General features: G+C 56.4%; 8 protein-coding genes across 8 annotated transcripts; 5 read left to right on the top strand and 3 right to left on the bottom strand.

The window, feature by feature from the left end:
* Positions 1-51: 51 nt before the first annotated feature.
* Positions 52-6,346, top strand: IE81DRAFT_195601 (hypothetical protein). Its single transcript, XM_025510826.1, has 2 exons — positions 52-5,172; positions 5,261-6,346. The coding sequence occupies exons 1-2, from the start codon at positions 321-323 to the stop codon at positions 6,112-6,114; spliced, it is 5,706 nt and encodes a 1,901-aa protein (XP_025368201.1). The 5' UTR covers positions 52-320; the 3' UTR covers positions 6,115-6,346.
* On the bottom strand, positions 6,313-8,753 carry IE81DRAFT_315725 (FAD/NAD(P)-binding domain-containing protein; the record flags this gene model as incomplete). The annotated part of the gene is made up of 8 exons (XM_025512535.1): positions 6,313-7,128; positions 7,209-7,264; positions 7,358-7,583; positions 7,672-7,753; positions 7,836-7,877; positions 7,958-8,047; positions 8,161-8,200; positions 8,339-8,753. The coding sequence occupies 8 exons, from the start codon at positions 8,751-8,753 to the stop codon at positions 6,652-6,654; spliced, it is 1,428 nt and encodes a 475-aa protein (XP_025368200.1). The 3' UTR covers positions 6,313-6,651.
* Positions 8,754-10,194: 1,441 nt separating this feature from the next.
* IE81DRAFT_292463 (hypothetical protein) lies at positions 10,195-11,317 on the top strand (the record flags this gene model as incomplete). Its single annotated transcript, XM_025511962.1, has 5 exons — positions 10,195-10,271; positions 10,363-10,408; positions 10,519-10,635; positions 10,728-10,819; positions 10,897-11,317. The coding sequence occupies 5 exons, from the start codon at positions 10,195-10,197 to the stop codon at positions 11,315-11,317; spliced, it is 753 nt and encodes a 250-aa protein (XP_025368199.1).
* Positions 11,318-11,993: 676 nt separating this feature from the next.
* IE81DRAFT_324953 (putative DNA-directed RNA polymerase II 14.5 kDa polypeptide) lies at positions 11,994-12,986 on the bottom strand. Its single transcript, XM_025514378.1, has 5 exons — positions 12,871-12,986; positions 12,771-12,792; positions 12,500-12,696; positions 12,217-12,270; positions 11,994-12,133 (listed from the first exon to the last, which is right to left on the bottom strand). Exons 1-5 carry the CDS (start codon positions 12,903-12,905, stop codon positions 12,094-12,096), a joined length of 348 nt encoding a protein of 115 aa, XP_025368198.1. The 5' UTR covers positions 12,906-12,986; the 3' UTR covers positions 11,994-12,093.
* A 1,622-nt stretch (positions 12,987-14,608) lies between these two features.
* Positions 14,609-20,959, top strand: IE81DRAFT_367771 (hypothetical protein; the record flags this gene model as incomplete). Its single annotated transcript, XM_025517105.1, has 3 exons — positions 14,609-19,071; positions 19,152-20,794; positions 20,870-20,959. The coding sequence occupies exons 1-3, from the start codon at positions 14,943-14,945 to the stop codon at positions 20,957-20,959; spliced, it is 5,862 nt and encodes a 1,953-aa protein (XP_025368197.1). The 5' UTR covers positions 14,609-14,942.
* A 1,107-nt stretch (positions 20,960-22,066) lies between these two features.
* IE81DRAFT_292435 (hypothetical protein) lies at positions 22,067-22,497 on the bottom strand (the record flags this gene model as incomplete). The annotated part of the gene is made up of 2 exons (XM_025511960.1): positions 22,067-22,165; positions 22,384-22,497. Coding segments are annotated over 2 exons (213 nt in total), but the record flags the coding sequence as incomplete, so codon positions are not given.
* A 1,203-nt stretch (positions 22,498-23,700) lies between these two features.
* Positions 23,701-26,799, top strand: IE81DRAFT_324951 (hypothetical protein). Its single transcript, XM_025514377.1, has 4 exons — positions 23,701-24,311; positions 24,449-24,673; positions 24,867-25,887; positions 26,044-26,799. Exons 1-4 carry the CDS (start codon positions 23,717-23,719, stop codon positions 26,621-26,623), a joined length of 2,421 nt encoding a protein of 806 aa, XP_025368195.1. The 5' UTR covers positions 23,701-23,716; the 3' UTR covers positions 26,624-26,799.
* Positions 26,705-27,107, top strand: IE81DRAFT_195178 (hypothetical protein). Its single transcript, XM_025510825.1, has one exon. The coding sequence runs from the start codon at positions 26,814-26,816 to the stop codon at positions 27,057-27,059; it is 246 nt and encodes an 81-aa protein (XP_025368194.1). The 5' UTR covers positions 26,705-26,813; the 3' UTR covers positions 27,060-27,107.
* The last annotated feature ends 307 nt before the right edge of the window (positions 27,108-27,414 follow it).

Raw genomic sequence — 27,414 nt, 5'->3', positions numbered from 1 at the left:
AAAAGAGCAGACGCGCATCAATTGTCTGCTCATTGCTATTGGCGCTGCTCGAATACACACACGAAGGAGCTGACTGTCAAGTCCCTCAAGCAAGCAAAGCTGCCGCGCCATGGTTAGGCTCAAGGTCGAGTAGACACAACACGGACAGTTCCTGCCCTGCCCTGCCCTGCCCTGCCCTGCCCTGCCTGTCCTGTTCCAAAAGTCTCGTGTGGATCGTGGTGCTCTGCACTCTGCGCCGCTTGCCCTACTAGCATCGTCGCCAAGAAACACAGCACCGCTCCTCGCCATTCCCACACACCACCAAATCGGCTCCTTTCAGCATGGCGAGCGACCAAATTGGCCGCTTCGAGCCCATGCCTGGCATGCACATCCTCTCGCAGCCAGGTCATGCGGTCCGCATTGCGGATCCTCGCTTCGACATTCAGAGCTTGTCCATCTCCGCCACAGTCAGCCTTTCTCCAGTGGCAGAGACTCGCACGAGGCGCATGAGCGGGCAAGACTTTTCTGCGTCTCTTCCTCCCAAGAGCGAAGCAACGTCAGTCGACTCTCCCACAACAAATGGGCGCAGTAGGGTATCTTCTTCCACTTATCATACCCAACCTCCCGTTTCAGCTTCGGCCAGCGCCGCCAAGCGCGTCTCACAACGAGTGACAGATGCTGAAACTGCCCAAGTCTTAGAGCATTGCTCATCACAACCTTCGGCATCCCCTTCCAAGCCCGAGCAAAACCTCTCTACTGCCCTGCTGCGAGTCGGCTCCTCATCCTCGAGCAGCTCGAGCAACATGCACTTGCCAAAATCTCGTCCAAGGTCTGCCGATATTGGAAGTAGAGCGCGTGATGCCCTCTTGGATCTCGGTCGGGCGGCCAGGGAGCTCAGAGCACCTCGCGCTGTGATGGGTCAACATGCTGCACTCAGTCTCACATCTCAGCTCGAAGCTGCACCGAACGGCAACTCGATGGCGGCGAACGCAGTTCCGCAGGGCTTGGCGCAGCCCGACCAAGGCTCTTGGGAGCCGCCATCGAGCATCAGCCGGGTCAGAGTTCGTCGTGTCTTGCGTCTCAGGCCGACACCTATCCAACCTGCATCGCAGATCAGTCAGCCTCGCTCACTTCGGACGAGCATTCAGTCTAGGTTGGAATACTCGGACGATCCTGTTCAAGGTCTTGGAGCTGGACAACATTCTGGTCTGTGGGCCAGGTTGGGCGCTCCGCCTTGCGAATTCGTCATGGATGAGGAGCCTGGCGCATCTGAGGATGCCGATGCGGAGGAAGATGAGATCGACCCGGCGCATGACAGCCTGTTCCGCCTGCAACGTCCAAGAGAAGCGGCACACAAGCGGTGGTCTGACGCAGACAAGGATCAGAGGGATGTTTGCAGCCTTGTCGAGAGCCACACCGTCAATCTCAAGGTGCGATTGCGGTTCCAAAGCGCGCATTCTGCGGCGACATCATCCAACAGCACCTCAAGTGCGGAGATTGGTTCTCGAAGGCGCACGCCCTCCTCTTCTTCAAGACCAAATTCGGCGCATTCGCATGCGCTTTATTTTGTTAGCGCGGATAGCTCTTCCCAACTACTGCACGTGCTCAACGCTGCCGACAACAAATTGCGAAGTCGAGCTGGCGGACTGATACGACCAGGCTGGACTGTCGTGCCGCAAGACGAATTTCAACAGGAGCGAGATCAAGACTTTGACGTCGAGTGGACACCGGAGCAGTTCGGCAAGACGGGCAAGAGAGCCTGCTGCTTCGTCGAGGTGGACGAGCGGAATAGCAGCTCGCGCATCTTGGCAGGATTCGCTTTTTTTGTCGATCCTCTTGCTCCCGCGACGTCTGGCATTGCACCGACTCCGAGCCGGTCTGCAGCTACGTCGCCCGCTTCCGCGTCACGAAGCTTACCGCACGATTCCGATGATCGCCGTCTCACGATGTGCAAGCCGGAAAGCGATCCAGTTCCATTTCCGAGCAGTGATCCGGCTCCCTCCGGTGCTACGTCGAAGGCTCTATTGGTGGACCATACCGAAATCACCGTGGCTAACTGTCTCGAGGCCGATTCGCCTTTGTTCAGAGCTGCGGTACAGAACCTAAGTCGACGGACTGCTGCGCTCAAAAAGCAGGCCAAGGCGGTCCTGCGCGCCACGGCTGATGTCCAGGCGCACGCCAGCGCATCGCGTGCGGCCCATGGGGCTCTGGATGATGCGCTACAGGATCTGTCCATGAGCCAGCCTAACACACTTGGAAAGCTGTTGCAGCTCGCACTGACTCAAGCAAGAACGCGAGCCAGGGCGCAGGACGAGAGCGAATCTAGCATGCTAGACAATTGCGTCACTGGCCCCGTGAGAAACCTGCTCGAGCTTTGTCGGACCGCACAAGAGCACATCAAGCTCTTCGAAGCGGACAGCAGAGCGTATTACAACCTCACGCAGAAATGGCTCTCTACCAAGACCATTTCGGCCGGCGCGATGTCTGCAGATGTCGATGCGGATGTGAGCTACGCTTCGAATGCTGTGGGCTACGACAAGGGTCAAGCGAAGCAGGACAAAAAGGACGAGCTGCAAAGACTCAGACAACTCAAGTTCGATAGAGCCAGAGTGGAGCTTTATAGGGTACATGCTGCGCTGCATGGAGGTGCTGCAGAACTCGAGTCTGCACAACAGATCCTGTTCCTGTGCAGGTGGCACGCCGATACTGCGCCAACTAGCACGACTCAGCCGCGCTGGCCAGCTCCTGCGCTCTATTCGGCGCTGGAAAAGTTCGGGGACGAAGCGCTAGCTGCTGCTCAGCAAGCCAAGGCGAAGGATGTAGAGGCACGAAAGGCACTCGATGTGCTCGACGCTCAGATTACCGAGCTGGACGAGACTTTCGCTGGCGCAGCACAGGCTCCGGCAGATGCTACCGATCCAAGCACTACTCTGGGCTCTGTGGAAACCAGCAAGAATGCAGCATCGGCGAAGTTCAAGAGCCTTTTGAGCAGCTTTGGGGCCATTGGCTCTACGGGTCTGAGTGCGGGCTCTGCTGGTAGGAACGCGGCGCCAGCTGATCAAGCACATGTCGAGGCGATCGTGGACACGCCCATTGTGACCCAGATGCCGGACAAAGGCTCATCCCTGTCATCGACAACTGCGCAGCCAGCTGCAGCGGGGCCCGCATCTGCAAGCACGTCTGCCACCAATGCGATCGGGTTGATGCGCCAAAAGGTATCGCAGAGGTTCGTCAATGCGGGGCCTGCTACCACTGCCATCACCGGTCCGGTCATGGGCGCCTTTCAGCGCTTCCGAGGTACGGCAAGTGGCACTGCCAATGTAGACGAGCACCTGACGAGCCCGCAAGAACTCTCCACGTCACTTCCCTCTGCGACGCCAAAGCATTACAGCACGAGCGGGGCCATCACTGCTCCCGCCGCACCTTCTTTGACTGCTGTCAGTCCGTTTGCCGTCGATGCTAGTCCCATAGGACTCGGTACACCCCGGGGCGTCAATCGAGATACGCCTCGACGAGCCCTGAGTCAGTCCAACACTCCTAGCCCCTTTGCCAGCAAACAAGGCTTGCTCGATTTCAGACAAAGACTGGTATCGGCTACCTCACCTGGTCAACAATCGAGCGCGCGCACAACGCAGAGAGGCAGTCCGTCTATGAATCGATCGTCGTCCGAGTCGACGCACACCGGACGCGGACTTGGAACCCTTGCGGGCGCAGGAAGGAGCACTTCTTCCTCATCTGGACTCGGAATCGGAGGGCTTGCGATGGAGGACCAGGATGTCCGCCAAATGCCAATGTCGTCATTGATCAGCGCTGCCCCTCGCTTTGGACCGTCTGATGGCCTTCTAGCTCAATCTTCGAGGCGGAAGAAGGAAGGCTTGCTTTGGGTCCACAGTAGACCTATCAACAGCACGAGCGCTTCGGATGCTCCGAGAGGCGTCAATCGTTCAGCGCATTGGCGCGAAGCGTGGGTCGTCCTTAGCGGCTCAGGTCACCTCGGAGAGTATGCGGCTTGGCGTGAAAAGAAGATCTTGGAGCCTAGTCAGCCCATGATCGATCTTCGATTTGCTACAGTGCGGGAAGCTAGAGGCGTGGAGAGAAGGTTCACGTTCGAGGTGATCACGCGCGACCAGCGCAGGTTCTTCCAAGCTCCTGATGATGTGGCAATGAAGAGCTGGATCGCGGCTATCCGCAAAGCGATCGAGAGCTTAATCAATGGGACCAGCAGCGTGCGCCAGATCGACAAGGTCGCTAGGTCAGCAGAGATGACTGAAGCTTTCGAGTCTGTCTCTGGCGCGGACGACTTTGGTCTGGCGGCCCTCAGACCTCTCGGTCCTTCAGACAATGGCAATGCACTTGCCAGTCAGAGCAAGGCTTTTAGCCAGAGCTTGACGGATTTGAGCAACATAGCTACCAATCGTCTGTTCAATAGGCAGTCGGACAGCTTGCAAAGACAAATGGCACCGGCGTCAAGTTCCCGCCATAGCTTGGTCTCACCTCAATCTCCGTCAAGCCCATACCTGTCGGTCTTGATGGAAGGCTCGCGCAGTGGTATGCCCACGACTCCCACTCGACCTTCGCACGAGCGTGGCATCTCCAACAAGACGCCTGTCTCGGGCTATGTTGGCGCGCACGATGCGAGCGTCGAAAACATCACCATCACGTCTCCTTTGCAGACGGCGGCGGGGGCTTCGCGTCAGTCTTTGCTGCGTCGCCAACCGACAGACTCGAGCGATGCGGGCGCTCCACCTTGGATGGCGGACAATGAATTCGATGCGCGTATCGCTGAGCTTGTGCAAGGCTCCTATGGCGATAGTACCACGGACCTGTCTACTGTTCAGATTGGACCCGCGCCTATGATGGCTGGCAGCAGCACGAGCAGCGGTGCGAGCGGCTCGACTTCGACAAGCCAAGCGAGAAGAATGAGCCAGGCTTCCAACCATCGAAGAGCTTCCACGGAGCTCCAATCTCCATCTAAAAGGCTGTATAGACCTCACCTATCGACGGACATGAGCGGTGCTAAGCTGCCCAGCTCGAGCGCGCAAGAAACTGCTGGGACGACGACGGGCAATGTGCGTAAAAGAGTGGAACGCATCAATTCTGGTCAGTCTGGATCCAAAGTTTCGCGCGCGGCGGAAATCGCTCGAATTTCGAGGTTGCCAGAAAATTCCGCGTGTGCAGACTGCAGGCTGCCAGGTGAGTCTTGCTCGGAATGCAGCTAGCCGTAGACGGAGATGCCTTTACGCGTCATGTTGACCCATTGACTTGCTACACCTCCTCGCAGATCCTCGATGGGCATCTTGGGCTCTGAACGGTCAGCCATGCTGCATCTTTATCTGCATCAGTTGTTCGGGCGTGCACAGGAGCCTTGGCGTGCACGTGAGCAAGGTCAAAAGCGTGGATCTGGACGACTGGACCGAGGAGCAACTGGATGCGGCGCGCGAATGGGGCAATGCGCGCGCCAACTCGTATTATGAAGCGAGTCGACCCGCTGGCGTCGTGAACCCTCTAAGCACCACGGCTCGCGCGGAAAAGACTTTTTGGAAGGAAAAGTACTGCGAGAAGAGGTGGGCTGCGCTTGGACCGCGCGAACAGTTCCTTGGAGCCTCTTTCTCGTCGGAAGGCTCTGATGCCAACGCTGCGAGTTCGAGCAGTAAGATTCGAAGCCCAAAGCGAACGTCTACGTCGTACCCCATAAGATCCTCCTCGCACGTCCAGACGCTCAGCTACACTTCGGGAATCCCTTCGTCGGACGACAGAAGCGCGTTCTCGCAGGACTCGCCTCTGAGCAGCAATGGCATGACTGGCATCCAGCTGGCATCGACCCCTCGTCCTTCTATACCGCCCAGAAGCCCAACCGTCCAGCGAGGCATCGCCAGTCACAGTGTCGGGAACCAGCCGTCAGCTCATTCGATCACCGCGTCGCCCAAGACGCTGGAACGTACAGCTGCTATCACTGCTGCTGGATGGAGCTTCACACCCGAGACGACCCCGTCTCGAGATCTCTCTAATGGCACGAACAAGTCGACAGCTCTTGCGCACATGGAGGCTGCACCACAAACGCCTACACGTTCTCACAGCCGTAGTCAATCTTCGTCTCATCGATCGCCTCAAACTCCTTTGGCGTTGGCACGTTGATCGCAAAGCGTCCTGTCCGACTTTTTTCTGCCGTGCCCTACGTTTCTGTCGTGCGCCCTTCAAATTTCGATACCTCTTGCTCTGCACTCATACCACGATACGCCAGTGCGAAGCTTTGCAAGCCTCGTCGTCTTTTCTTTGCTACCTTGACGCTTCGTCATCCCTGCCCCTGTCTCAATGTATTCTACGCAAGTGACGAAGACATGCTGAATTGTGTTACGATCGTGCAGATCAACATGGACTTCGCCCATCGTTGCACTTCACAATAGCCTGTCTTGCTACATTGAACCTTTGACATCTGAGCATGCGCACGCGATTCACTCGAAACGTAGCGCAGCAGACTTGTATTGTCCATACGACTGCTTTCGTGAGTGTCCTGTCTAAGTTTGTGATGTAACCGAGTGATTGAGATTGTGAGGTGCTTTGCTCGAGATTGTTAGGGAGGTGCTGTAAAGTGGATAGGCAACCCTCAAGACCGTCGTGGCAGTCGCAAAAAAAAAGAAGTCGTTCGAGGGGCCATAAAGAACAGCTTCGCCTCTAGAATCTGTTGAGGTCCCTTCCAAAGATTCGATTGACGGCCCAAAAGAAAGGTACGAGGATTCTGTTCCTGTTGCTCAAGCTCATAAAGGTATAAGCGCTTCTCCAAATAATCCAAGCCCATCGCCCATGGATCTTGGCTTGCGGAGAATCCACGATTGCTTTTCCACCGCCCAGAGCGGCCATCTGGCCCATATTCTTGAAGGTGAATTTGGTCTCGGGTGAGATTTTGCCGTTCAGTACGGAAGCTACGTACTTGCCCTTCTGAGCCGCTACTTGTGCGGTAGCGGGTAGAGGAACCCCATCGATTTGCGCACAATCCCCAATCGCATACACATCCGATAAGACTTTGGGCGCGCTTGGGGTTGCTTCGGAGCTGCTAGTGGCCTCGACTTCACCCTGTGAAGCGAGCGCGTGTAAGTGCTCGTTGGTGTACAAGAACGAGTTGCGCTCGTCTTTCTTGATGCAGGTTATGGACTGAGGCACAGTGATTGCATGCAGAGTGTGTTAGCGGACGCAGGCAATGCGGGTTTGTCTCTGCCCCAGTGTCGATTCACCTTGACGAGCGGTGTGCTGCAAACACCCGTTGACCAAACAAGCAGACCAAAAGGGACTGCGAGGGGTCCGGAGGCGGCGCATAAGTCAGCGCGGACGGGCAAAGCTCGACACATCACTTTTGAAGGCTTCTGGTCCAGCGTCGACTTACTCTCGCCATCAGGCTCGACGACGAGTCTGCCCCTGTCCACTCTTTTGACCTGCCTTTCGAGCAAAATCTTGATCCCATCCCTCTTGAATTTCTGCCTGGCATAGGTCGAGAGACTAGCATCGAAGGAAGAGAGGATACCGCTGGAAGCGTCAATCAGAGTGATTTGTGCCAACGGTGCCACTTTAGGGAAGATGCGCGTCAAGTCGGACTTGACTAGATCGTGCAGCTAGGGACCAAGGAGTCAAAACGAAAAGGGACGAAAGACATTCAGACACAAGAGCGTAAGCGCTCATTGGTCAATTGGAGCCACGAACCTCTGCTGCAAACTCTGAGCCGGTCGGCCCTCCGCCAACGACGATGAAACTGAGCAGCTGCCTGCGCTGCTCGTCGCTCATGCTGGGTAGATGCGGTGCGGAAGCAAGGCGATGCGAAAGTATTAGTCATCGCTCTGGCTTGCATTGAAACGAGGTGCACTCACGTTGGGTGATCAGCCATCTCAAACACCTCCAGAATCCGCCATCTACGTCCAGAACAGGTGACCCAACTCGGCTCAGCGGTCACGAGCATCGACGAGCTCATTTGGGATGAATCACTACTCACCGAATCGACCGAGCATTTTGCACATCCTTCAGAAACCAGGCATTTTCTCGAACACCTGGAGTCTTGAATGTCCGGTTATAAGCACCAACCCTATGGTGTGCAGGAGGCGAAGTAGTTGCGCTCATCAGGACAGGTCATCGAGAGCTCTCTGACGCTCATCGATCGGAGCCAGCGTTGTTCCTCTCCGCAGCCGGATTACTCACGAGATGACCAGCTTGTCGTACGGCAACAAGTACTGTCTGCCTTCTTCAGCGCTTCTCCACGTCTCGCCCTCGCTCTGGGCATGATGTCTGCTTCTGCTGCTCTCCCCATCCACCTCCACTTCTGAGCTCTCGATAGCTCTCCTATGAGGAGGTCTGACAAAGCTAGTGCTATGACCACCTCTAGCATTCGGGAAGCTCCTCATGGGTGCGTCGTCCGGACCCAGCGTGGCGGGCGGTGCGGTTCTGAAAGCAGGGGGATAAGCTGGAGTTAGGAGCAAATGTTTGGCTGTAGTGTCGATGCCGTCTGCCCAGGCGTGGTATAGCTGCGTGGATCCGCACGACCTGACAGACTCCATGGTAGCTTTGAAATCCAAGGAACCTACAGCTGCTTGAGCTAGCAAAGGCGTCATGTTGAAAGAGCTGTTGGGAGACACGCAAACCACTTCGTACTTGGAGTGATCGATGGACTTGAGAACCGTCATTGCTCCCCAGCCTGACCCTAGGACTACAACTCGAGGTTTTATCTTGCCAGAGCTGTCCAGCGCAGGATTGACCGGCAGCACTCGAGCTGGAATAGGATGCGTGCGATGCATCCCGCGTTGCTGCAGCACGACGGTGGGCTCAGTCCTGGCCGTTGATCTTGCTAAAGATCCATCCTGAACGAGGCTGCCCAGCCTGATCATGGAGAGTTTTGCTTTAGAACGCAGCATCTTCGCGAGCGGATGCTGCAAATAGCAGCCAATAGGTATAGCAAGAAGGTCTTGGATTCGCGAAATCCACACAATGTGCTTCAAGTGTTCGATTGCGGCGGACAAGAGACGTGGAGGAGAAGGATCAGCAACAAATGAAGCCCCAGTCTCCTTATGAGGACGCGGGAGAGCTCGTCTCAAGAGCCCACTGGGTATTTCGATGGTGTGCTCAGCACGTACCAAGGATGAACTGCAGGATCGGAGTTGGACTTCGGTGCTTGCAGTGTGAGTAGCAAAGAAGGACATGTGTACCCTGCACGTCAAGGCGATGTGTCGTCACATCCAGGGGCTTCGGAACGCTTTGGAGACACTACTACATGCACGTTGTCCCGTCCATAGATAAGGTACTCTAAGTTCATATCGAAGCTTTCATACGTCACTCAGACTTGGCCCCTCCTTTTGCAGCATGTTCGCAGCAGCCCCCTGCACGACCCTACATGTCACAAGCAGGCCTGCCTGACGCTCGCGACACTCGTGACTTCTGGTGTTCACAACTCTGTTCCAGTAACCCACCGATGTTCGACGCAATCACGGCTTTCACGTTGGACCTCGCTTGATGTTGATCAATGCAATGCAAGAAGCACACCGGTACATGCCCTCATCTAGACCAAGCACATGAGAGCCGAAAGGTGGAAATCGGTACAACGAGGTGTTGTGTTGGCGTCCAAGGACAAATCGGGAGGAGCTTACTCCGGGTATGGACGGAACCGGCTCGATGAGCATGTCGGTACTGCGCCCGTCACAGCCACACACATGCACATACCTACGCAACATCATCATGCAGCACTTGCCTAGCGCGTCTCCGCGCGTGCGCGGGTCGCTCCGCTTTCCGCGCGCCGGCCTCGCTGTGTGAAAGCGCCGCGCGCGCAAAGCCACCAGGAGATCCATGAAACACGTGACAAGCATTGCTGTTGCCAGCCACGTGATCGAGTTTGAACGCGGCGTGGCGGTGCTCTCGGTCGTTCTGCGCGGAAAGGCCTGGAAACCGCCGGGTGTGGAGGCGGTCTACTGTAGCTGCCCTAATTGTACCCATGCATGTGCACTCATCCAACAATGCGAGAGTCGCAGTGCACGCAGATCGACATGCATGCAGGAGGGATGTGGGCAGCAGTGACGCAGCAGTGACGGTCACGAGTGCGAGTACCGGTCTTGGTTCCATGTTCTACAAGTAGTGCATGTATGAGATGCGGATCGATGCTTGTCGTCTGCCCATCATCACCACACCTATCATATCAGCTCACGCGCGCCCATCCCAAAACTTGCGAGCAAGACCCAGCTGTGAAAGATGACTTCCATCGCCACCAAAATCGCCAAAGGTTTCATCGAGAAGAATGCGAAGCAGTACGAGCCCGTCGACCCATTGTGAGTTTGGAGGGGGCAGTGCCGCAGAAATTCCTGCTGAGAGCGAGCAGAATGTCTCAAAACTTCTTGTTCGTCGCTTGTCCTTGCGCAGCTACGAGGAATATATCGACAAGAATGGCAAAGAGAAGCGAAGAAAGGTGCGTTTCGCTTCTCCTTCTCCATGCCTGCTCACATTCGGATCGGAAGCGACTTGGATGGGCGTGGGCTGACTGTAGGGCTTCATCGCTCTTTGCCCTTTCTTGCCCAGCGTCCGCCTCCACCAGGCTTGACAAAACAAGAAGCCAAATTGTTGAGGAAGATTGCTAGAAGGGCACATTACCTGGACAAGGGCTTCACCATTTGCGGTTTCAGATTCGGATGGACGGTGAATTGGCGCTTTCTATGCGTCTTGTGCTCGGGCCTTGATGCTTTGCGTTTGTACATGCTTACCCCATCTTCCGCTCGACCACCGAATAGGCCATCATCGGCATCATTCCCGGCGTGGGAGATGCGACCGATGCTGCTTTGAACTACTTTTTGATCCTCAAGCCTTCCAAGAAGGGCGCAGAGTGAGTGCATATCGTCGAAGCATTCCTGCTCCATCTTGGTGCCGCGCTCAATTTTCTCTTGCTCAATTTCAAACCAGTCTGCCAGACTGGGTCGTGCGCCGCATGGCAGCCAACAATGCCGTATCCGTAGTGGTTGGATTAGTGCCAATCGTGGGGGACATTGGTCTAGCAGTCTGGCGAGCCAACTCGCGCAATTGCAAGCTGTTGGAAGAGTTTTTGCGCGTGAGGGGAGAAGAGCACATTGCGCAAGGGTTGACCGGCTTGACCGTCCTTCAACCGCTGCCCGAAGGTGCTAGGAGCAAAGATGGCGGGAATGTTCCCAAAGATCATCCGGCGCAGAAACCGGCAAAGGAACTGGTCAAGAGCCATTCGGGTCAGATCGATGTGAGCACTACTACCGCCGCTGCTGCTACTGCCAATGCGAGCAACAATGCGACTTCGAGCGCGCCTGCCTCTGCATCCAACACGGCGCCTGCTGCATCGTCCAATGCCAAATAGCTGAGCGAGCACATCCGTGGGGGGCATGGTCGCCTCTGTACACATGCTTCATGCACATGCACCACTCTGATCAGATGCCCCATCTCCTCCTCGCTTAAATCACTCGAACCACGCTCCTTCACATCCGGTCTCTAGCCCCTCATGCAATGGCAAATCCCAATACCCCATCCTCTTCTCTTCGCGCGCCAGCGCCGAATAGCAGCAAGGCTAGCTTCTCGCAGACTCGAGTCCGTCGCGCGTCTTGCTAGACTGCCTCTCGACAACCGACATGTGTCGAGCACCAAAAGGTGAGAACCGTCAAAATGCGCAGTAAATGCAACGCATGTATTGGAGTTGTGGCATTTTGTGTGCGCACAAGGGGGTAAAGCGTATACTTGAGGCTGTTGTACATTTGTCAGGAAAGAGCATTGCGGTGTGGGGGGGGATCGAAAAGTGATGCAGGGGAATGGAAAGAAAGGTGCCACCTGTGAGCCTGTCAACGCGCATCTGGCGTGACTTTAGTTGTGATGAGTTGATGTGCCTTCAGGTGATGGAGGAAAGGGGGTTGTGATAAGGCTTGATGTGTACATAAGATGCGTCTGTTTCCCCTCTGCGGTAACGTCCCGAGAGCTGGGCGCAGAAGAGCATGCGGAATAGGGGTTTCGATATCTCAAATCGGAAGTGAGTGTGTCGTTCGAGCTGCTCCACCCGAGTTTCCAGATAGGCGACTCCACGACGGTGCCCCGCCACATGACTGATGTGCTCCAAGAGGTTGCTTCTCGCACACCTGATTCACTTCAAGCGTGAAAGGTGTGGTTACAATCTGCACACACGTAGCTGAGCAACATGCGTACATGTGCGACGCTATCGTGAGCAAAGCGTCTGAAGCATGCTCCAAGGGATGCGCAGGGCTGGCTCACAAGAGGATCATACGATTGTGGATACGCTTGCCCTGATCTTGAAAGAACACAGCTCTGGCAAGAGGTGAAGCAGTTTCTACTGTTCAGCTTGCGAAAGTTGGGGCAAGCGCGGCTTGCAATCCTCGATCTAGCCTGGAATCGTTACCCGAGCAAGAACGGTCCGAGCAACAAAAGGTGACGCTGCTGTCTGCCAACCCCATCCCCATAAAGCCATTTGGCCCTATTTGCGTGGGGATGACGCCACCGCAAGAACTAGCGAAGTACCTTCACCGTCTCGACTCACTCGCTATGACCGCATCGAGGGCAAGGATGCTCGTGGGTCCTAGGCAACGTGGGATCCTGAGGCAAACCATCCACCACTCCCTGTTGTTCCTTTTGCACGCTCATCAGATCATTGCTCCAAACCTTGGTCTCTTCAGCTTCGACCCAGTAAGAGCAGTTTCTGCAAGCATAGAGCAGAACGTGATTCGTACGATCCACCTATCGTATTTGGATACGCGCCAAGCTCAGTGTCACTTGGCGCGCAAGCACCTGTGTGAACGAAACTGGCTTACCTTGGGATACAACAGGTTGGAACTAATGAGACGTAGCGTGCCGCATCAGAACGATGCCTTGGATGTATGCGTTTGGCCAAGTGATCGCTCGGCTACTCACCAGTCGAAGCAGTACGCCAACTTGGAGGAGGCCATCTTGTGCTTCCGAAGTCGTTATTGGCTACTACCAGCCCTGCACTGGATTGCGCGAGCAGACCTGTCGAGTAAACAGACTCGACTGTTCCTGCTTGATCGTCAAAGGTCCCAGGTACCACCCTGGTGGCGCAGAAACGCTGCTGAACGCTTGCCGACTATTCCCCCTTCTTGCGCCTCGCCACAAATTGGCCCGGCCAATCCTGCTCCAGCGCTGCTTCCACTCTTCAACGAAATGGTAGCGGATGCGTGAGATGATCCTTGCTGCTGTGTATAGCGCAATGGAGCTCGCGAGCAACCATACAGGAGTATCAGACGGTTGTGGTGAGGGCAATGGAGGTCAAGTGTGAGGGTGCGTCGATGGATGCGCAACATTTAAAATTGTTAGCCGACGCGCAAAGCGAGGTCGAGTCAGTACATGCGCCCCCGTCGCTTCGACCGGCGACGGTTCATGATCGAAGCAGAGAGGCAAGGCAAGATGACACGTGATGAGGCACGGTCGGCAGGTCGCGGACATCCAACGCGCCACCCATCAGTCACGAGTCGTGAGTCACGACTCATCACGAGTAGTCACGAGTGCTGTGAGTGACGCCGTGCCCTTTCATCCAGTAATCACGAATCTTGAATTACTCAGACTGACCCCAACGCGGGCGTCATGCAGCGAGGCGCGCTTTGTCTCGTGCAGCGGCATCCGCCGGTACCGCACCCGTGCACTCACTTCTACGCTGCATGGCGGAAGCGTTCGCGCAAGGGAGCCCCATCTGGGAGCACGTAGCAGTCTTGAGTGGTCGCATTCACGATTGCTGCTGTGTGAGATGGTTGTGATCATTGGGATATTTGCCATGAAGAGATTTTGGGAATCCGCGATCATGAAGCTTATGAGGATCGAAGGAGCAGTGACAGTAGCCGTGATAGACATGCGCTGACGGATTCGAGTGGATGTGTGAGTCGAACGCGATGTGAGTCGAGCTCGGACGCGAGCGGGCGTGGCAAGGTCCGGATCGGAGCTTCTGATCGAGTCAAGGATGTGCCGGTGCGCCGCGTCATGCATGCGTGGAGGATGTAAGCAATTAATCGAGGCTAGGCCCTGGGTGGTGGGGAGACTGTTGCATTTGATTATGCCAGATTTAGGTACTGTAGACATGGCGTCTGATTCTGCTGCTGGCTGTACGCTCCGTAGTGTAGTTCACGTCGGACCCTGAAGCAGGGAAGAATCGGCCAAGCGGTGCATGCGTGCCCTGCCTGCACTCACAGTTGGAGGTGCGAAATGAATGTGTGAATGTGGGAGGGAGCAAGCGGGCGAAAGTTTCTTCGGCGCTCTCTGTATGCGATATCTAGTGTTGTGAGTCGTGAGTGGGCATTCGTGTTTGGCGATTCACTTGATTCCAGATTGGCTCTCGTGATGTTCTTGAAGCACTATCGTGAATGACGAGCTGATTTAGGATGGTATCATTGTATGGACGTGCGCGCCAGCCCCTGTGGCCTTTGGGGCCTGCTACTTATAGCTCTTCCACCCAAACCTTCTGCGGAGGCTTGAATGACGCTTGAGCGTGGAGGGACGAGGCTGTTATGGTGTGCAGCGACCTGCTGCAGGGCATCTCAATTTGTATGGGCTCATCGAGTTGCTAATTTTAACAAGCACGTCGGAGTTTTGTACTTTGGGGCTCGGGCAGCAGCGACCCATCCATGATCGAGCGATCGGCCAGTCACGAGTCAAGTGCAGGTCGCGCTTTCGCTTCCTGCTGCACCCACTCACTACCCACGACTCACATCTCGATTCACGGCCTCACGAGTGATTGCCAGCACCACATATACATATGAACACAAAGCTTTCAGGCTCCAGATGACCGGCAGCAGCAGATCGGTTCAAATAGCAGCAGCAGCATCTGCCCACCCTCGCGCGCTGATCTTTTCTTGCTTCATGTCACTTTGGACGGCTGCCTCGCCGCGCTGAATCCCCAGCCGGGCAGCCTCATCAAGGCCAAAGCCATCGCGCCGCGCCCAGTGTGCGAGCACTCGGCAATAGCCGTCGCAGCTAAGATGGAGGCCTTGCCCCACATTCACGTGCCTGACAACAAGGTACCAGAGCGGCACACGGGTGACGCAGACGTCAACGTCGACTCGTACCTCGTTCAAGGTCAGGGTCAGCTTCCACCCCGAACATCGCTTGGCGGCAGCAGTCGCAGTGAGAACACTGCTGACGACAGTAGCATGGACGGAAGGCGCAGCAGCGAGCCGCCCACCACTTTTCGCCAAGAGCGAGCGAAGCGATGGCAGGAGCCAAGCGGCAGCGTGACACCGGAGAATGCCTCGCTCAACAACTACCAGGGCAGACAAGAGAAACATGATGATTTCGAATCGCGGCATGACGCCCGCCATCATCGACCCGACAACGCGGGCGCAATTGATCCCGCTGCGATGACGACGCCCGTCGTGCAAACAGGCGACGAGGAACAGGCCAAGCGGCATCTTGGCGAATTAGCTGCTGATGACGAGACAGCACAGGGCGGTGTCCGCTCAACTACACGCACCACCCAAACCACCTCATCACGAGCTGCGACGAGTCTCTCCACACCTGGCACCTCTGCCCAAGCTGTGTCCTCCTCCTCGGCCTCATCTTCACCCGCAATTGCTCTGTCGACTGCGCTACAAAGAGCAGGCTTGAACGACAAGTCCCGCATACGCTCTGGCATCCTCTCTCGATCCCCATCAGAGCGGAGCAACAGCAAGTTTTCCACAAGCGGCACCAACTCACCTGTGCCGTCCGCTTCAGCTTCGGCTTCGGCTTCGGCCCCTTCAGCGTCAGAAGACGAGGGCGGGAGCGCTCGCATACTCGCTGCTGCAAGATCCAGAAGGGCAAGGTTGGACAATCTTAGCGCCAACAGCTCCGAAGCTCACCTTGCACGCGCACGTAGACTCGATACGAGTGGCTCTCTTGCTTTCGCAGGCACCACTTCTGGCCCCACAACGCCTACAGCAATGACGGCAGCTACTTCGACCAGCAGCTCCCCTTCTGCGGCTTTAAGCAGTGCCCTCCACTCCCTTCACACGAGCCATCCCTTCTCTGAGTACGCGGGGCGCGAAGCTGCTTATTTAGCGGAAGCCATTCGGGAAGCTGGTGAAGCAAGTGCAACACACATCGATGGCTCGTACTCTGGAGCTGGCATCTATGCGCCCCCACTGTCTGCAGCTAGCTCAGCATCCGGAGGCTATCGAAACGAAAGTCAACCTCTTTCTAGGCCGAGACTACCAGCTGGAGGCGCATGGAGGTCTGGCGAGTCGAGCGCGGCAAACAGCTACGCGAGCTCCGTAGCCTCCAGGTCTGGTTCCATTCGCAGGCAGGGTGCGATGCGTCAAGGCAGCGGGGGAGAGATGAGCGCCAGCGATGATGGAGTTCTGAGCGGCGCGAACCTTGCTCGAGCCAAGAGCGTCAGCAGCGTTAGCAGCGTGACGAGCTCTAGCAGCATGGAGGCTGTCCCCTTTCGAGCAGCGCCCTTGGGAGGGGTTCGAGAAGGTTTCGGAGGGTTCAATGCCAGAGCAGCTGCTCAATCCCGCACGCTCCCTCGCTCTGCCGGATCAGCTTTGATAGGCTCTGGCTGGCCAGCCAGAAGACCAGAAGAGGATGCGGAGCCTTCGCAGACCAATGCGTCGCTAGCCGCTCTGAGTCCTACAAAACTGAAGCATACTCCGAAAGGCCCCTCTGATGCGTGGTTATTCCGCAACGCGCCTGGACTTGGCAGCACTAGGGGAGCTAGACCGATTCCTGGAGCTCCTTCGAGCTCTGTCGAGCCGCTGCGCTCGCTCTTCACCCCTTCGCTTGGGCTCTCGCCGCCCGATGGAGATTCAGCACCTTCCACGTCTCCGACGCGCACGAGAGCGAGTTCGGTGATCCGCAGCAAGCTCGCCAAGAGCGCTGGAAAGCTGGGACTCAAGCCACTGACCGTGATGCCCACCTCTGGTCCTGGTCAAGGGTCGCCTGTTATCGCTTCATTGCACTCTAGCAATCCCGTCGAGCGGATTGGTGCCGTGCTAAACCAAGCTACATTGGGCTCATCCAGCACGCCAAAGACGGCTGAAGACTCCATGGCCCTGCTGACTCCCGTACCGGACACCTACTTTGCGCATTCTGGACCCAAAGATGGCTCTTCCTCTTTCTTGCCGGAAAGCATGATGCGTACCAGCAGTGTCACGAACGCACCCCTTGTTGTACCCAAGCATCCGCCTGGACCACCAGGAACGGGACCGCCCCCTTCGCCCGGCCTCATCGGTGTGGCCAGTCCTTCCTTCATGCTGCGAACAGCCAGCCCTCGTATCAGCCCTCGGGAGCTGGCGGATGACGTCTTGAATGATGCTCATGGACACCACTTGGGGAGAGGCGCATCGGCGGAGCCAGGTTCTCAAGCAAGTGATACAGCGGCGTCTCCCTCGTCCGCCGCGCTTCAGCGCGACGACACTCTGACACCGGAGGATTCGAACATCCAGGCGATGTTCCTCGCACAGCACAGGTCAGCTTCTTCTTCCACTATAGGCCCTGGTCTGACGCCAGCCCAGCTTGTCCAGCAGCAAGCACAAGCCGGAGTGGCCGTCGTGCCCTCGGAGCCAAGCGGAGACACGCCAGGCCCATCACCTGCCTCCCCTGCTTTATCTCCTTTGCGCGAACACCCTCCTCGTACCGGCAGCGCCTTCCTGACACCAGCCTCTGCGCGCCACCATCACAACAACTCGGGCAGTTCCGGTGGAACGGCTGTGGGATCTTTAGGGACTGTCATTCCTCGCACTGCATCACCTTCTCCTCTCGGGCCTATCACCTCGCGTCCACGTCGACCTGGCCTTTTGAGAGCACTTACTAGCGAGGGGGCAATACCGCGGAACAGTAGTACGGGAGAGGCGTCGCCCAAGTCGCCCAGCAATTCATCCTCGCCAAACAGCCTCGGTCCTCATCCGTTGCGACCCAGTCGCTCAAAGAAAGCCATCCAGAGCGAAGAGTCTGTGGCGCAGTGGAAAGCGCCTGGTCGGAGCAGAGGTCTTAGCGGGAGCAGCAGCGGAACTGGAAGTAGCAAAGGTTCTAGCTCCATTTCTTCGGCTCCATCCGGTGCGATGCCACCAGCTGTGCAAGCCGCTGCCGTGCCCTCGCGGTCTCCTTCAATCGTGCACGATCTAGCCTCCACTAACCCTTTCACAGCTCCATTTACGCGCGTCGCGACCGAGCAAGGGCCTATGGGAGAAGATGCGGTGACCGACTCTCAGCCCTCGATTGCCCAGCCCTCCCTCTCCGCTTTCGTCGCCTCATCCAGCCGTCCGCCTTTACCAGGCTCGCTACCCTCTTTCGCGCCATCGAATGCAATCACGATCGACGAGGAAGCGCCTTTGGTCCCTATCAGGACAGTCAAGCGCGAAGTTGCGGCAGCTCCTCGACCGCCACCCTTTCGCTTACCCGAGGCTGCCACGTCTGCCGTTTCGCTGGACGTCCCAAAGCAGCCCATCTTGGCGCCGTTGGAACCAGCAACCGCCACCGCGCAAGCTTTACCGCAGCTTGGTGAGATATCGGAGCATCCTACCGCTCACGTCTCAGCTCCGGATTTCTCGAAGATGACGGACGCTGGGGATCGGCCAACACTTCGCGCTGCTTCTTCGCTGTCGATCGTAAACACTCCACAAATCACGAGCGCGCCTGCAGTGAGCGAAGGCGATGCTAAGGGCACGAACGCTGCGATGTCTAGTCAGCGGGCATCGCAGCTGCACACGCCCGTCAAGAGCAGCACGTCACCCGGAACACACGCGTCTCAACAACAGACGCGCACGGCGCGAGGACGTGACGACTTTGAGTTTGGCGAAGTGTTGGGCGAAGGATCGTACTCGACGGTCATCGAGGCTTGGGATCTTCTCTCCAAGCCGAGCACAGGCGCGCGCGATTCGTTCGACGAAAAGGCCGCGAAGCCGATCTCTGCCAACGCGGCGATAGCCGGTGCAGGCTCCAGCGCGATTCGCAGCGCTGCGATTCGCAACGAAGGACGCAAACGCTACGCCGTCAAGGTCCTCGATAAGGTGCACATTCTGAAAGAGAAGAAGCAAAAGTATGTGGCGGTGGAGAAGGAGGCGCTCAGCTTGTTACTTCGCCATCCGGGTGTGGTCACGCTTTACTGGACCTTTCAAGACCGAGATAGTCTTTGTGAGTATGATCAAAGTCAAGACATCGGACTCGGCCGTCCACATACTGACTTCACACATTCGATGTCCTCTGCCTCATAGATTTCGTGCTGGAGCTTGCTCCTAAAGGCGAGCTCCTCGGCCTGATCAAGCAGCACGGCTCTCTTGATAGTCTGAGTGCAACATACTTTGCTGCTCAGCTGGTCGACGTCATATCGGGGATGCACGCAGTTGGCGTGGTGCATCGAGACATCAAGCCAGAGAACGTGTTGCTAGATGCGCAGTACCGCATCCGCATGGCCGACTTTGGTTCCGCCAGCATCCAACGCCAGCCTTCTGGCAAGCCGCAAGTACCAAGGGCAGACGGCACCAATGCCCAAGAAGGTGCGCGGCCACGCACAAGCAGCTTTGTTGGTACGGCCGAGTATGTCAGCCCAGAGCTGCTCACCGAGAAAGCTGCGACGCACAGCTCGGATTGGTGGGCCTTTGGATGCGTCCTTTACCAAATGATAGCTGGCAGACCTCCATTCAAGGGGCCCAACGAATACCAGACGTTTCAGCGTATCATCAAGCGCGAGTACGAATTTCCAGAAGAATTTCCGAATGACGCAAAAGATCTCGTAGAGAAGCTGCTCGTGCTCGATCCAGCGCAGCGCCTCGGGACCGGACCGGATGGCGTGCAAAGCATCAAAGGTCACGCTCTCTTCCGAGACGTGGACTGGTCCTCCGTCTGGACCTGTCCAGTCCCTGATATACAAGCGGGCATCTTCAAGAAAACGGTACCTGCAACTCGACCGCCGCAATTTGCTTCAGGGGATGATGGCTTTGGCAGCGATGCTTGGGCCGAGGGATCCATGGATTCGACCGACGAGGAGGAGTCTGCGGGCCACAACAGAGATGCGAGTCGCTCCGCTGCTTCGTCGGACGCGGGCGCCGATCAGTCTGCACGGTCTCTTGCGAGCGAGCCGGGAGAGGGAGGTCAAGAGGCTGATGATGATGACTCATCGAACGACGAAGCACCCAGAACCTCGCGTCGGAGGAACACGTCTTCCAATCGTCTCAGCAGCAACATCCTGCGCGTCGCCGCTAATATCGCTGGTGCTATGGGCGGAGCAGATGTGATGAGCACCGGTTCGGCCAAAGGCAAAGTACCGCAAGCACGCAATTCCATCTCTGGTCTGCGTGCAACGCAAAATCGCTTCTCCACGGCTTCGCTCGACTCGGCCAACTCGAGTCCGCACAGCTCCAACGTGGCCTTCCCAGCGACGGCGGGCGGACAAGAGGCTTTTCGCAACGCGCCAGACTTGCAAGCGCAAGTAAGAAGCTGGGCAGCGCTCCTGTTGCCGCAAGAAGCGCTACTGTTTGCAGGGCCGGTCATTCAACGCAAGACGGGAGCTTTCAGAACGACTTCTAGAAGCAGGCAGCTATTGCTCACCGATTTTCCTCGACTGCTGTGCGTCAAGGAGACTGAGGATCAGCTGGTTGTCAAGAGTGAGGTGATCCTTGCTGTGCCGCGCGGGTCTAGCCCCTCTCGTCTGTCGAGCGAGAGGCAGCCTCATTCGCTTGAAGGACCTCATTCGGGATCAATGACCGCTACTACCCCTTCGAGTCGATCTAGCCTGCTGGCGCAACGTAGAGACAGCAGCAGCGCTTTGTCCCGAATGGCAGCCATCTCTCCGGACGCTGCGCCAAACTTTGTGACCGCTGTCGAAGCAAAGGGCTCTCGTGCATTTGTTGTGCACACGGTGAGTCCGCCTTTGCTGCTGTGCGATGATCAAGATGCGACTGACCAGTCGTGATGACGCTTGAACGCTTCTTAGCCGGCAAGGACTTACCTGTACGAAGATTCTGCTAGTGGCGATGCTACGCATTGGATCAGATCCATCATAGCTGCCGCTCAGAGGTCGTGAGGTGTGGGCCATCTGCATCGCGAGCACTCGTTGCCTCTTGATGCTATCCCGAGGAAAGACGCCTTTGTTTGCGTTTCATCGCGCTATACAGTTGCGCAGTGCTTCTCCGCCGCGACCTGCTTCACCGCTGTCATGTACCCACATTCACCGTCATCGAATTTCTAGACAGCCAGCGGAGGCTAGCGACTGCTGGACAAGGACCCCGAAAAAGTCCCGTCGCCATGACGATTTTCAATCGACTGGCAAAAACTGCCCCGCCCGCGCTCCATCGCGCCTGCCAATTTCACTTGGCCTTCCTTTCTCCGTTGTACTCAAGTCACCCTCAACCTCATTGATGCACGCTCGCACACACACACACACGCACACACACACACACACACACATACTCACACATACTCACACACACACTCTCACACACACACACACACACACACGAGACACTACTCTCACACACGTGCAAGCAAAACAAAGCGACGCACGCCTACTCGCTCACTCGCGCGAACTGAGCGGAGGCGAGGGGGGGAAAGACAAACGAAAGACGTTTACGAGATTGGGGCATTGGACGGAATGATTGCAAAGTTCGTGCCTTGGCCCCCCCCTCCATGTCTTTGCGTGTGGAGATACGTGTGGGCGCAGCTGGGGTCCTCGATCGCGTTCTTAACTTCGCAGCTTGGATGTTTGAGGGGTTTTGCGGTAAATCACAATGTGGTGCAGAGCCATATGGTCTTGGGCGTGACAAGGCCGCTATATAGCTCACCCATGTTACCTTTTCGGGGGAAAAGGAAAAAGAGGGGGGCGGGGCGGGGCACGCGCGTAAAATGCTTTTTTTCGTTTGTGCGAATGCTGTGGACTTTTTCTCGTGAAAGATAAGGGGGCCCAAAAAAGCCGGATCGGATCCCTGGCTGATGCCGTTCTGAAATGGGGGGCGGATGAGAGAGGGCGCGCGCGCGCGCGCGTCGGTTTCGGGAAACGCACGCTATCCATCGTTATACCCCTCGCAGTGGATCATTCGCACTCGTATCACAGAGCGACGGACGGAAAATAAAGTCCTGGCATTCGTGCTATATGGGCAGAATGTGTGTGTGCGTGTGCGTGTGCGTGTGCCATTCATGCATCTTCTTGCTGCTCCAACTCTGCCCACGCCCTCCTCTTCTTTTCATTCATCACGGCCGCTTTCTCAGCGTTGCGCGCTGTACGTTCTAACCGCTGTTGCGTTCGGGGCGGGGGGGACAGCAAGCAATTCTGACCATGCGTCAGTTTCGTGTGGAATGTGAAGAAGCGTGAAGACGCGTATATGATTGAAAGCGAACCGAGTGCATGCGCGCCTCCCACTCCCAGCCACTTCGCAAGCCATATCCTCCATGCACTTGTGCCAAAGGAACCTTTGCCCCCCCCCACCGACTTGGCGTTGGTGAAGCACTCACCTCTTTTCTCAGACACTTGTTCAACTCCAACTTGACATCATTGCAACCTCCGGTGATCTTGTGCCAAAAACCTTTCGCATGACACTCATTCAACGCTCGTATCAGCTCCCCACATTCTGAGCACCCCTCGCCCGCCCGCACCCCCCCAAAGGTCAATTTGCCCCCCCGTGGCAAATCAAAAAGCGCAAAATGTCAAATGGTCAGTCAAACGTGTTGCGGTATAGCATTGCCAACTTGGCCTACTGGGGCCTGGCCGGCCTCAAGTCGAGTCGAGCGGAGCAGGGAAGAGGGCATGCCATGCCAAGCTGCCCCCTCGCTCCGTCCCGCAAAAGCGTGCGGTACCATTCCGCATTGATCCGTCTCAAGGCTGGGGGCAAGAATGCAAGAGGGGCATGCTGCTCGAAAGCGCAAGTTGCGCAACACTCACGTTCTTGCTTCGAAGCTGAGAGAGCCTGAACGTAGCAGAACGTGGGGGCGAAGGAGGAGAAGCAATAGAGGGGAGAGGGGGGAAACAAAAAAGGGGGGACCAAAGGGATTCAGTCAGTCTCTTCTACGCGCAATGCTTGGATGAATGAGAGGGGCCTCAGAGGGAGCTTTATGACTCACGGGATGCATCCTTGGGATCTTTATCAGGCCTTTTCAGGACCTCAGTAGTCGAGCAGTGGGGGGTGGGGGGAGGGCACGACTGTGAGACCAGAAAGGTGCGCCCTGAGCTGAGCTAAGCTACAGATGCAATAAAGCTTGAAGCGGTGATTTGCAAATGCCTTCTTTCTCTTCGCCTCTGCTCGATCCCTTGCGACGCCGGCGCTGTATAGGTGTATACTAGCGCGCTTCAGAGCTGTTCAATTCGGCAAGGAGCGTTTGCTAAGCCCCTTGCGATCGCCCTGATATCCCGTTCAGAGTGGCGGGGTCGATGAAGCGCGAGACGAGTATTGTATTTGACTTGGGGGATTATTGCAAGTAGAACGAGGGGCGATGTGAGTGAGGCTGGTGATGTGTCTGCGTGGAGGTGGAGATGAGTCAAGACGTTGGGACAGGGTCACGAGTTGAAATCAATCGGAATCGTGGGTAAATCTACGTCAAGCTTGACTCAAACTCGTAATTGATTGTACGCGCGGTGGAAAAGTTCACGACGAGTTGCCCGCATAGCATATTCACGATTCAGATTCAAATTTACGTTCGCGTTCCTCCACATGCACGTGACCCCCCTTCTCTCGCTACGCCATGCAGCAGTCTGAGTCAAAAGTCGTGAGTGCTTGCATATAGCATAGGGCATCAAATTCGACTCTAAAGACGAATTGATGGCGAAAAGGCTCAGCTCGAGGTCAATCAAATGTTGCGCTTGGAGTTGCTCCTTGATCCTCATTACACCATATGCCTCTTCCTCGCACACCGTGAAGACTGCGCTCTCTCTCTCTCTCCCTCCCCGCTACGTGCAGGCGATGGACTGCGGCCAGCAGCTCTACAGCTCTACGACGCTGTGTTGGTGACGGTGACACAGAGAGCCAGTCCTCGTCTTGGGGCTGCGAGAATGAAGGGTCAGAGAGGAATCATCAGAGGTGTCGCTGCTCAGACTCGTCGTGCGACCACGACGGGCACGGCACTTGACAGATCCACTCAGCACGTTGCGCGCCTCCATTCCATTGTACAACCAGCAGGGTCATGCAATTCGAGCAATCCTTCACTGCAAGCACGCTGTATCGCCATCGACACCACCAACAGCGCACGTGCACGCGCACTTGCACGTATCGAGCGTCGAGTGTCAGCCTCGCAGGTCGCATCTCTCACCTCGATCGAATCCCATTCACACAAGTCCACACCGCCGCGTGCGACGTCGAGGGAGGGATGGCAGGAAGAGTGGACATGGGAGCCCGTGATAGGCGTCGAAGTGCACGCTCAGCTCGCATCCAGGCAAAAGCTCTTTTCGCGTGAGTCCGACGCCAAGTGTCTGTTGCAAAGCATGGCAACGGCAATGGCAACAAGCTTGGCGTTGCAATGTGCGCTCCTCTCACCCCCCCCCAACTTACTTCGCTGCCACACTGCCCCCCGCTCCCAATGAGAGTAGCAGCAAGTCTAACATCCAACACCTCTGCAAAGCCCAACACGCTCGTATCCCCCTTCGACGCTTCTTTGCCCGGCACCCTACCCCGTCTATCCACTTCCACCCTCAACTTGGCTATCAGAGCTGCGCTCGCGCTGGGCTGCCACATCAACCTGAAAAGCGGATGGGATAGGAAACACTACTTTTATCCTGATCTTACAACCGGATGGCAAATCACGCAAAAGTACGGTGAGTGAGTGAGTGGGTAGCAGGGGCAAGAGCTAGGTGGAATAGCATGATAAAGTCACATTTCGGGATTGGCAGGCACGCGGAATGGAGCCACGCGGTCTGATCGACCATCGAGGAGCTAGGCCATTCGATCCTGACACTTTCCTGCATCTCTTTCCTCTCGCTCTCTCTCTCTCTCACACACACACGAAAGCGCCATTTGCCTCTGATGGAAGTATCTCGCTATCCGCTAGCGATATCGATGGTCACAGACCCAAACGCAAGGATGAGCCTCTCTCTTTGCCCGCAGAAGAAACGCGCAACATCCGCATCGAGCGAGTGCAGCTGGAGCAAGACACATCCAAATCCTTTCACAGCATAGACGGCAGCACCAACTCCCCTCAAGTGCTGATAGATCTCAACCGCATGGGATCTCCGCTGATAGAGATTGTGGGCCTGCCGGATCTGAAGAGCGCAAAGGAGGCTGCTGGGTATGTTAGGAAGGTGCAGCAGGTGCTTAGAGCTGTTGGAGCTTCGAACGCCAATATGGACGAAGGAAGCTTGAGATGCGACGTCAATGTGTCTGTCAGCAAGCGTCGAAGGAGGTCCGAAAGCTCGGCGTCTGGAACAGAAGGGCAGGCAGCAGAGGAGATGGTCGGAGGAACTCGATGCGAGATAAAGAATCTGAATTCGGCCAGATTCGTGGCTATAGCCATTGACTACGAGATTGCGCGTCAAATCTCCATCCTGCAAAGCGGAAGTTCGGTGTCGCAGGATACGATGGGATTCGATGAGGCGACGGGAAAGACGTACGTGATGAGGTCCAAATCGGACGCGCCAGAGTACAGGTACATGCCGGATCCTTCATTGCCCGATCTGGTTCTGCGCCAAGAGGACGTGAGGGGGATAGAGGAGGATGCTGCGGAGCTGCCTGCCGAGAGGAGGCAGAGACTTTTGAAAAGGTTTGCGGGATGTGGTGTGGGAGAGAGGGAGGTGGATGTGCTTTGTAGGATGGACGAGGAGATGGCTTTTCAAAGGGAGAATGAGAGAGCATTGAGGTGGGGTGCCTCGGGGAAGCAAATAGAGGAAGAACAAGCCTACCTCGACCCTGTGCAATACTTTGAAAAGGTGGTGACTGGAAAGGAGCAGCACGATGGCAGGACCCTGGAATTTAACGATGCGGACCGCGCAATCGACGAGCGCTTTGCGAGGGATCCGAAAGTGGTGATGAATTGGTGAGTGGGACGTGTGAAGAGGACGAGCTTCGAGGGGTGCATTCCCTGTCCTCCGAGGCTTTGGCACGCCTCGCGCGATTTTCATAACGTCCTAGCTGATCTATTTGATGTCCGATCCTTTCACTCCGACGCGTGCTCCTTCTATGCGTCGTAAAGGCTGATCAATGATGTCGCTCAAGCTCTCAAACAATCCTCAGGACAATCCGCAGTCACCTGCACCTGCACCACCACCACCTCCTCCTTTGGTCGCTTTCAAAAGCTCTTTCCTCATGAAGCTTTTGGCGAGATGCTGGATCTGGTCAAGCAGAAAAAGCTGACGAGCACATCTGCTCGGAAATTTCTTCGGGATGTGGTCGATGGCGATGTGCGGCTGGATCAAGTCTCGTCCTCCTCCTCCTCCGATAGGATATACGAGTTGTTGAAAGAAGCAGGAATGCTCGCATTGAGCGCTTCCCTTGCCCACGACGGTGATTCCGTCGTCGGTGCCGGTACCGCTGGGCATGCCACTTCGCCGCAGCACCGGCGGTCCGAATCGACGACGAAGCAAGACCCTACGCCGCTGCTCGCCATCGTGCAGCAAGTCGTTCGCCACTCGCCCGACGAGGTGAGAGCGATCAAAAGGGGCAAGGAAAAAGTGCTGATGAAGTTGGTGGGCTTGGTGATGAAAGGTACAAAGGGAAGGGCGGATCCTTTGCTCGTGCGACGCATGCTCCAACAAGAACTGATGAAGAGCTAGTCGAGATTTTCATTCTTGAAGCTTCTTGTAATTCGAATAGAGCGCGCGCGCGCGCGCACGAATTATTCCCAAGGTTTACCCCTTTCGATGGACATCGGTTCGGGGTGATGTTTCGTCATTTTAAATCTTTTTCATCGTCATCGTCGTGGATCGTCCTGAGCGCTGTCTGGTCGAGCAATGCAGTCGAAGGATGAAGAGGCCACAAACATTTTTCCGGGGGAGCACACGTGCGAGTTTCATCACGAACACGGGTCCCCTCCTGATTGTCTTTGCGGGGGTCCGTGTAGACGGAGAAAGCAGCTTTACATTCGGTACGAAATACATTGGCAAGGAGGGGGATGAGGGAGGGGCGGGAGCGCGGAGTGCAGAGAATAGGAAAAAGTCCACGAGTGAGTGGGTGCGGTGGCGTTTGTGTGGAGATGTACGGGGAACATGACGTGGGCGGCACAAATGGAGCAAAATCGAGAATCGTCCCTTGGGAGTGAAAGGCTGATCAGCGCTCGAGCTGACTCTGGAAGACTTGGTGCTCTGACTAGGAGCAGAAGGGGGGGAGGGGGGGGGGGATCGGGGAGGGGGCGGGAGCTACGCTTGTGTTTGGCGGACAGACGCGAAGGTGGGGGTGGAAGACACGAAAGCGCTCGAGCCCAGATAGGCTATGCGCGTTCGGATGAATAGCGTAGAGAACATGTACGGTGTCAATTGTGCATCGTACAAGGGGACATGCCGATAGCCTGGGAATGGGAGCGAGTCGTTGATTGTCCGAAAGAGCGCCAAAGCAAGAATCGGATAGG

This window comes from Ceraceosorus guamensis, assembly GCF_003144195.1.
Source record: "Ceraceosorus guamensis strain MCA 4658 unplaced genomic scaffold IE81scaffold_50, whole genome shotgun sequence".
NCBI classification, from domain to species: domain Eukaryota; kingdom Fungi; phylum Basidiomycota; class Exobasidiomycetes; order Ceraceosorales; family Ceraceosoraceae; genus Ceraceosorus; species Ceraceosorus guamensis.
The sequence above is the reverse complement of the archived record's forward strand: the minus strand, read 5'-3'. Positions and strand labels throughout refer to the sequence as shown.

Excerpts from the sequence above, each read along its gene's own strand:
- IE81DRAFT_324951 (XM_025514377.1), top strand. The coding sequence starts at position 23,717 with ATGTTGCGCTTGGAGTTGCTCCTTGATCCTCATTACACCATATGCCTC. Across the intron at positions 24,312-24,448 it reads CAGGCAAAAGCTCTTTTCGC|CAGCAAGTCTAACATCCAAC; the intron begins GTGAGTCCGACG and ends CAATGAGAGTAG. Across the intron at positions 25,888-26,043 it reads CCGAAAGTGGTGATGAATTG|GCTGATCAATGATGTCGCTC; the intron begins GTGAGTGGGACG and ends TGCGTCGTAAAG.
- IE81DRAFT_324953 (XM_025514378.1), bottom strand. The coding sequence starts at position 12,905 with ATGGCCTCCTCCAAGTTGGCGTACTGCTTCGACTG. Across the intron at positions 12,697-12,770 it reads CCAACCTGTTGTATCCCAAG|GTGGATCGTACGAATCACGT; the intron begins GTAAGCCAGTTT and ends CAAATACGATAG. Across the intron at positions 12,134-12,216 it reads CACAATCGTATGATCCTCTT|CTACGTGTGTGCAGATTGTA; the intron begins GTGAGCCAGCCC and ends CATGTTGCTCAG.
- IE81DRAFT_195601 (XM_025510826.1), top strand. The coding sequence starts at position 321 with ATGGCGAGCGACCAAATTGGCCGCTTCGAGCCCATGCCTGGCATGCAC. Across the intron at positions 5,173-5,260 it reads TGCAGACTGCAGGCTGCCAG|ATCCTCGATGGGCATCTTGG; the intron begins GTGAGTCTTGCT and ends ACCTCCTCGCAG.
- IE81DRAFT_195178 (XM_025510825.1), top strand. The coding sequence starts at position 26,814 with ATGAAGAGGCCACAAACATTTTTCCGGGGGAGCACACGTGCGAGTTTC.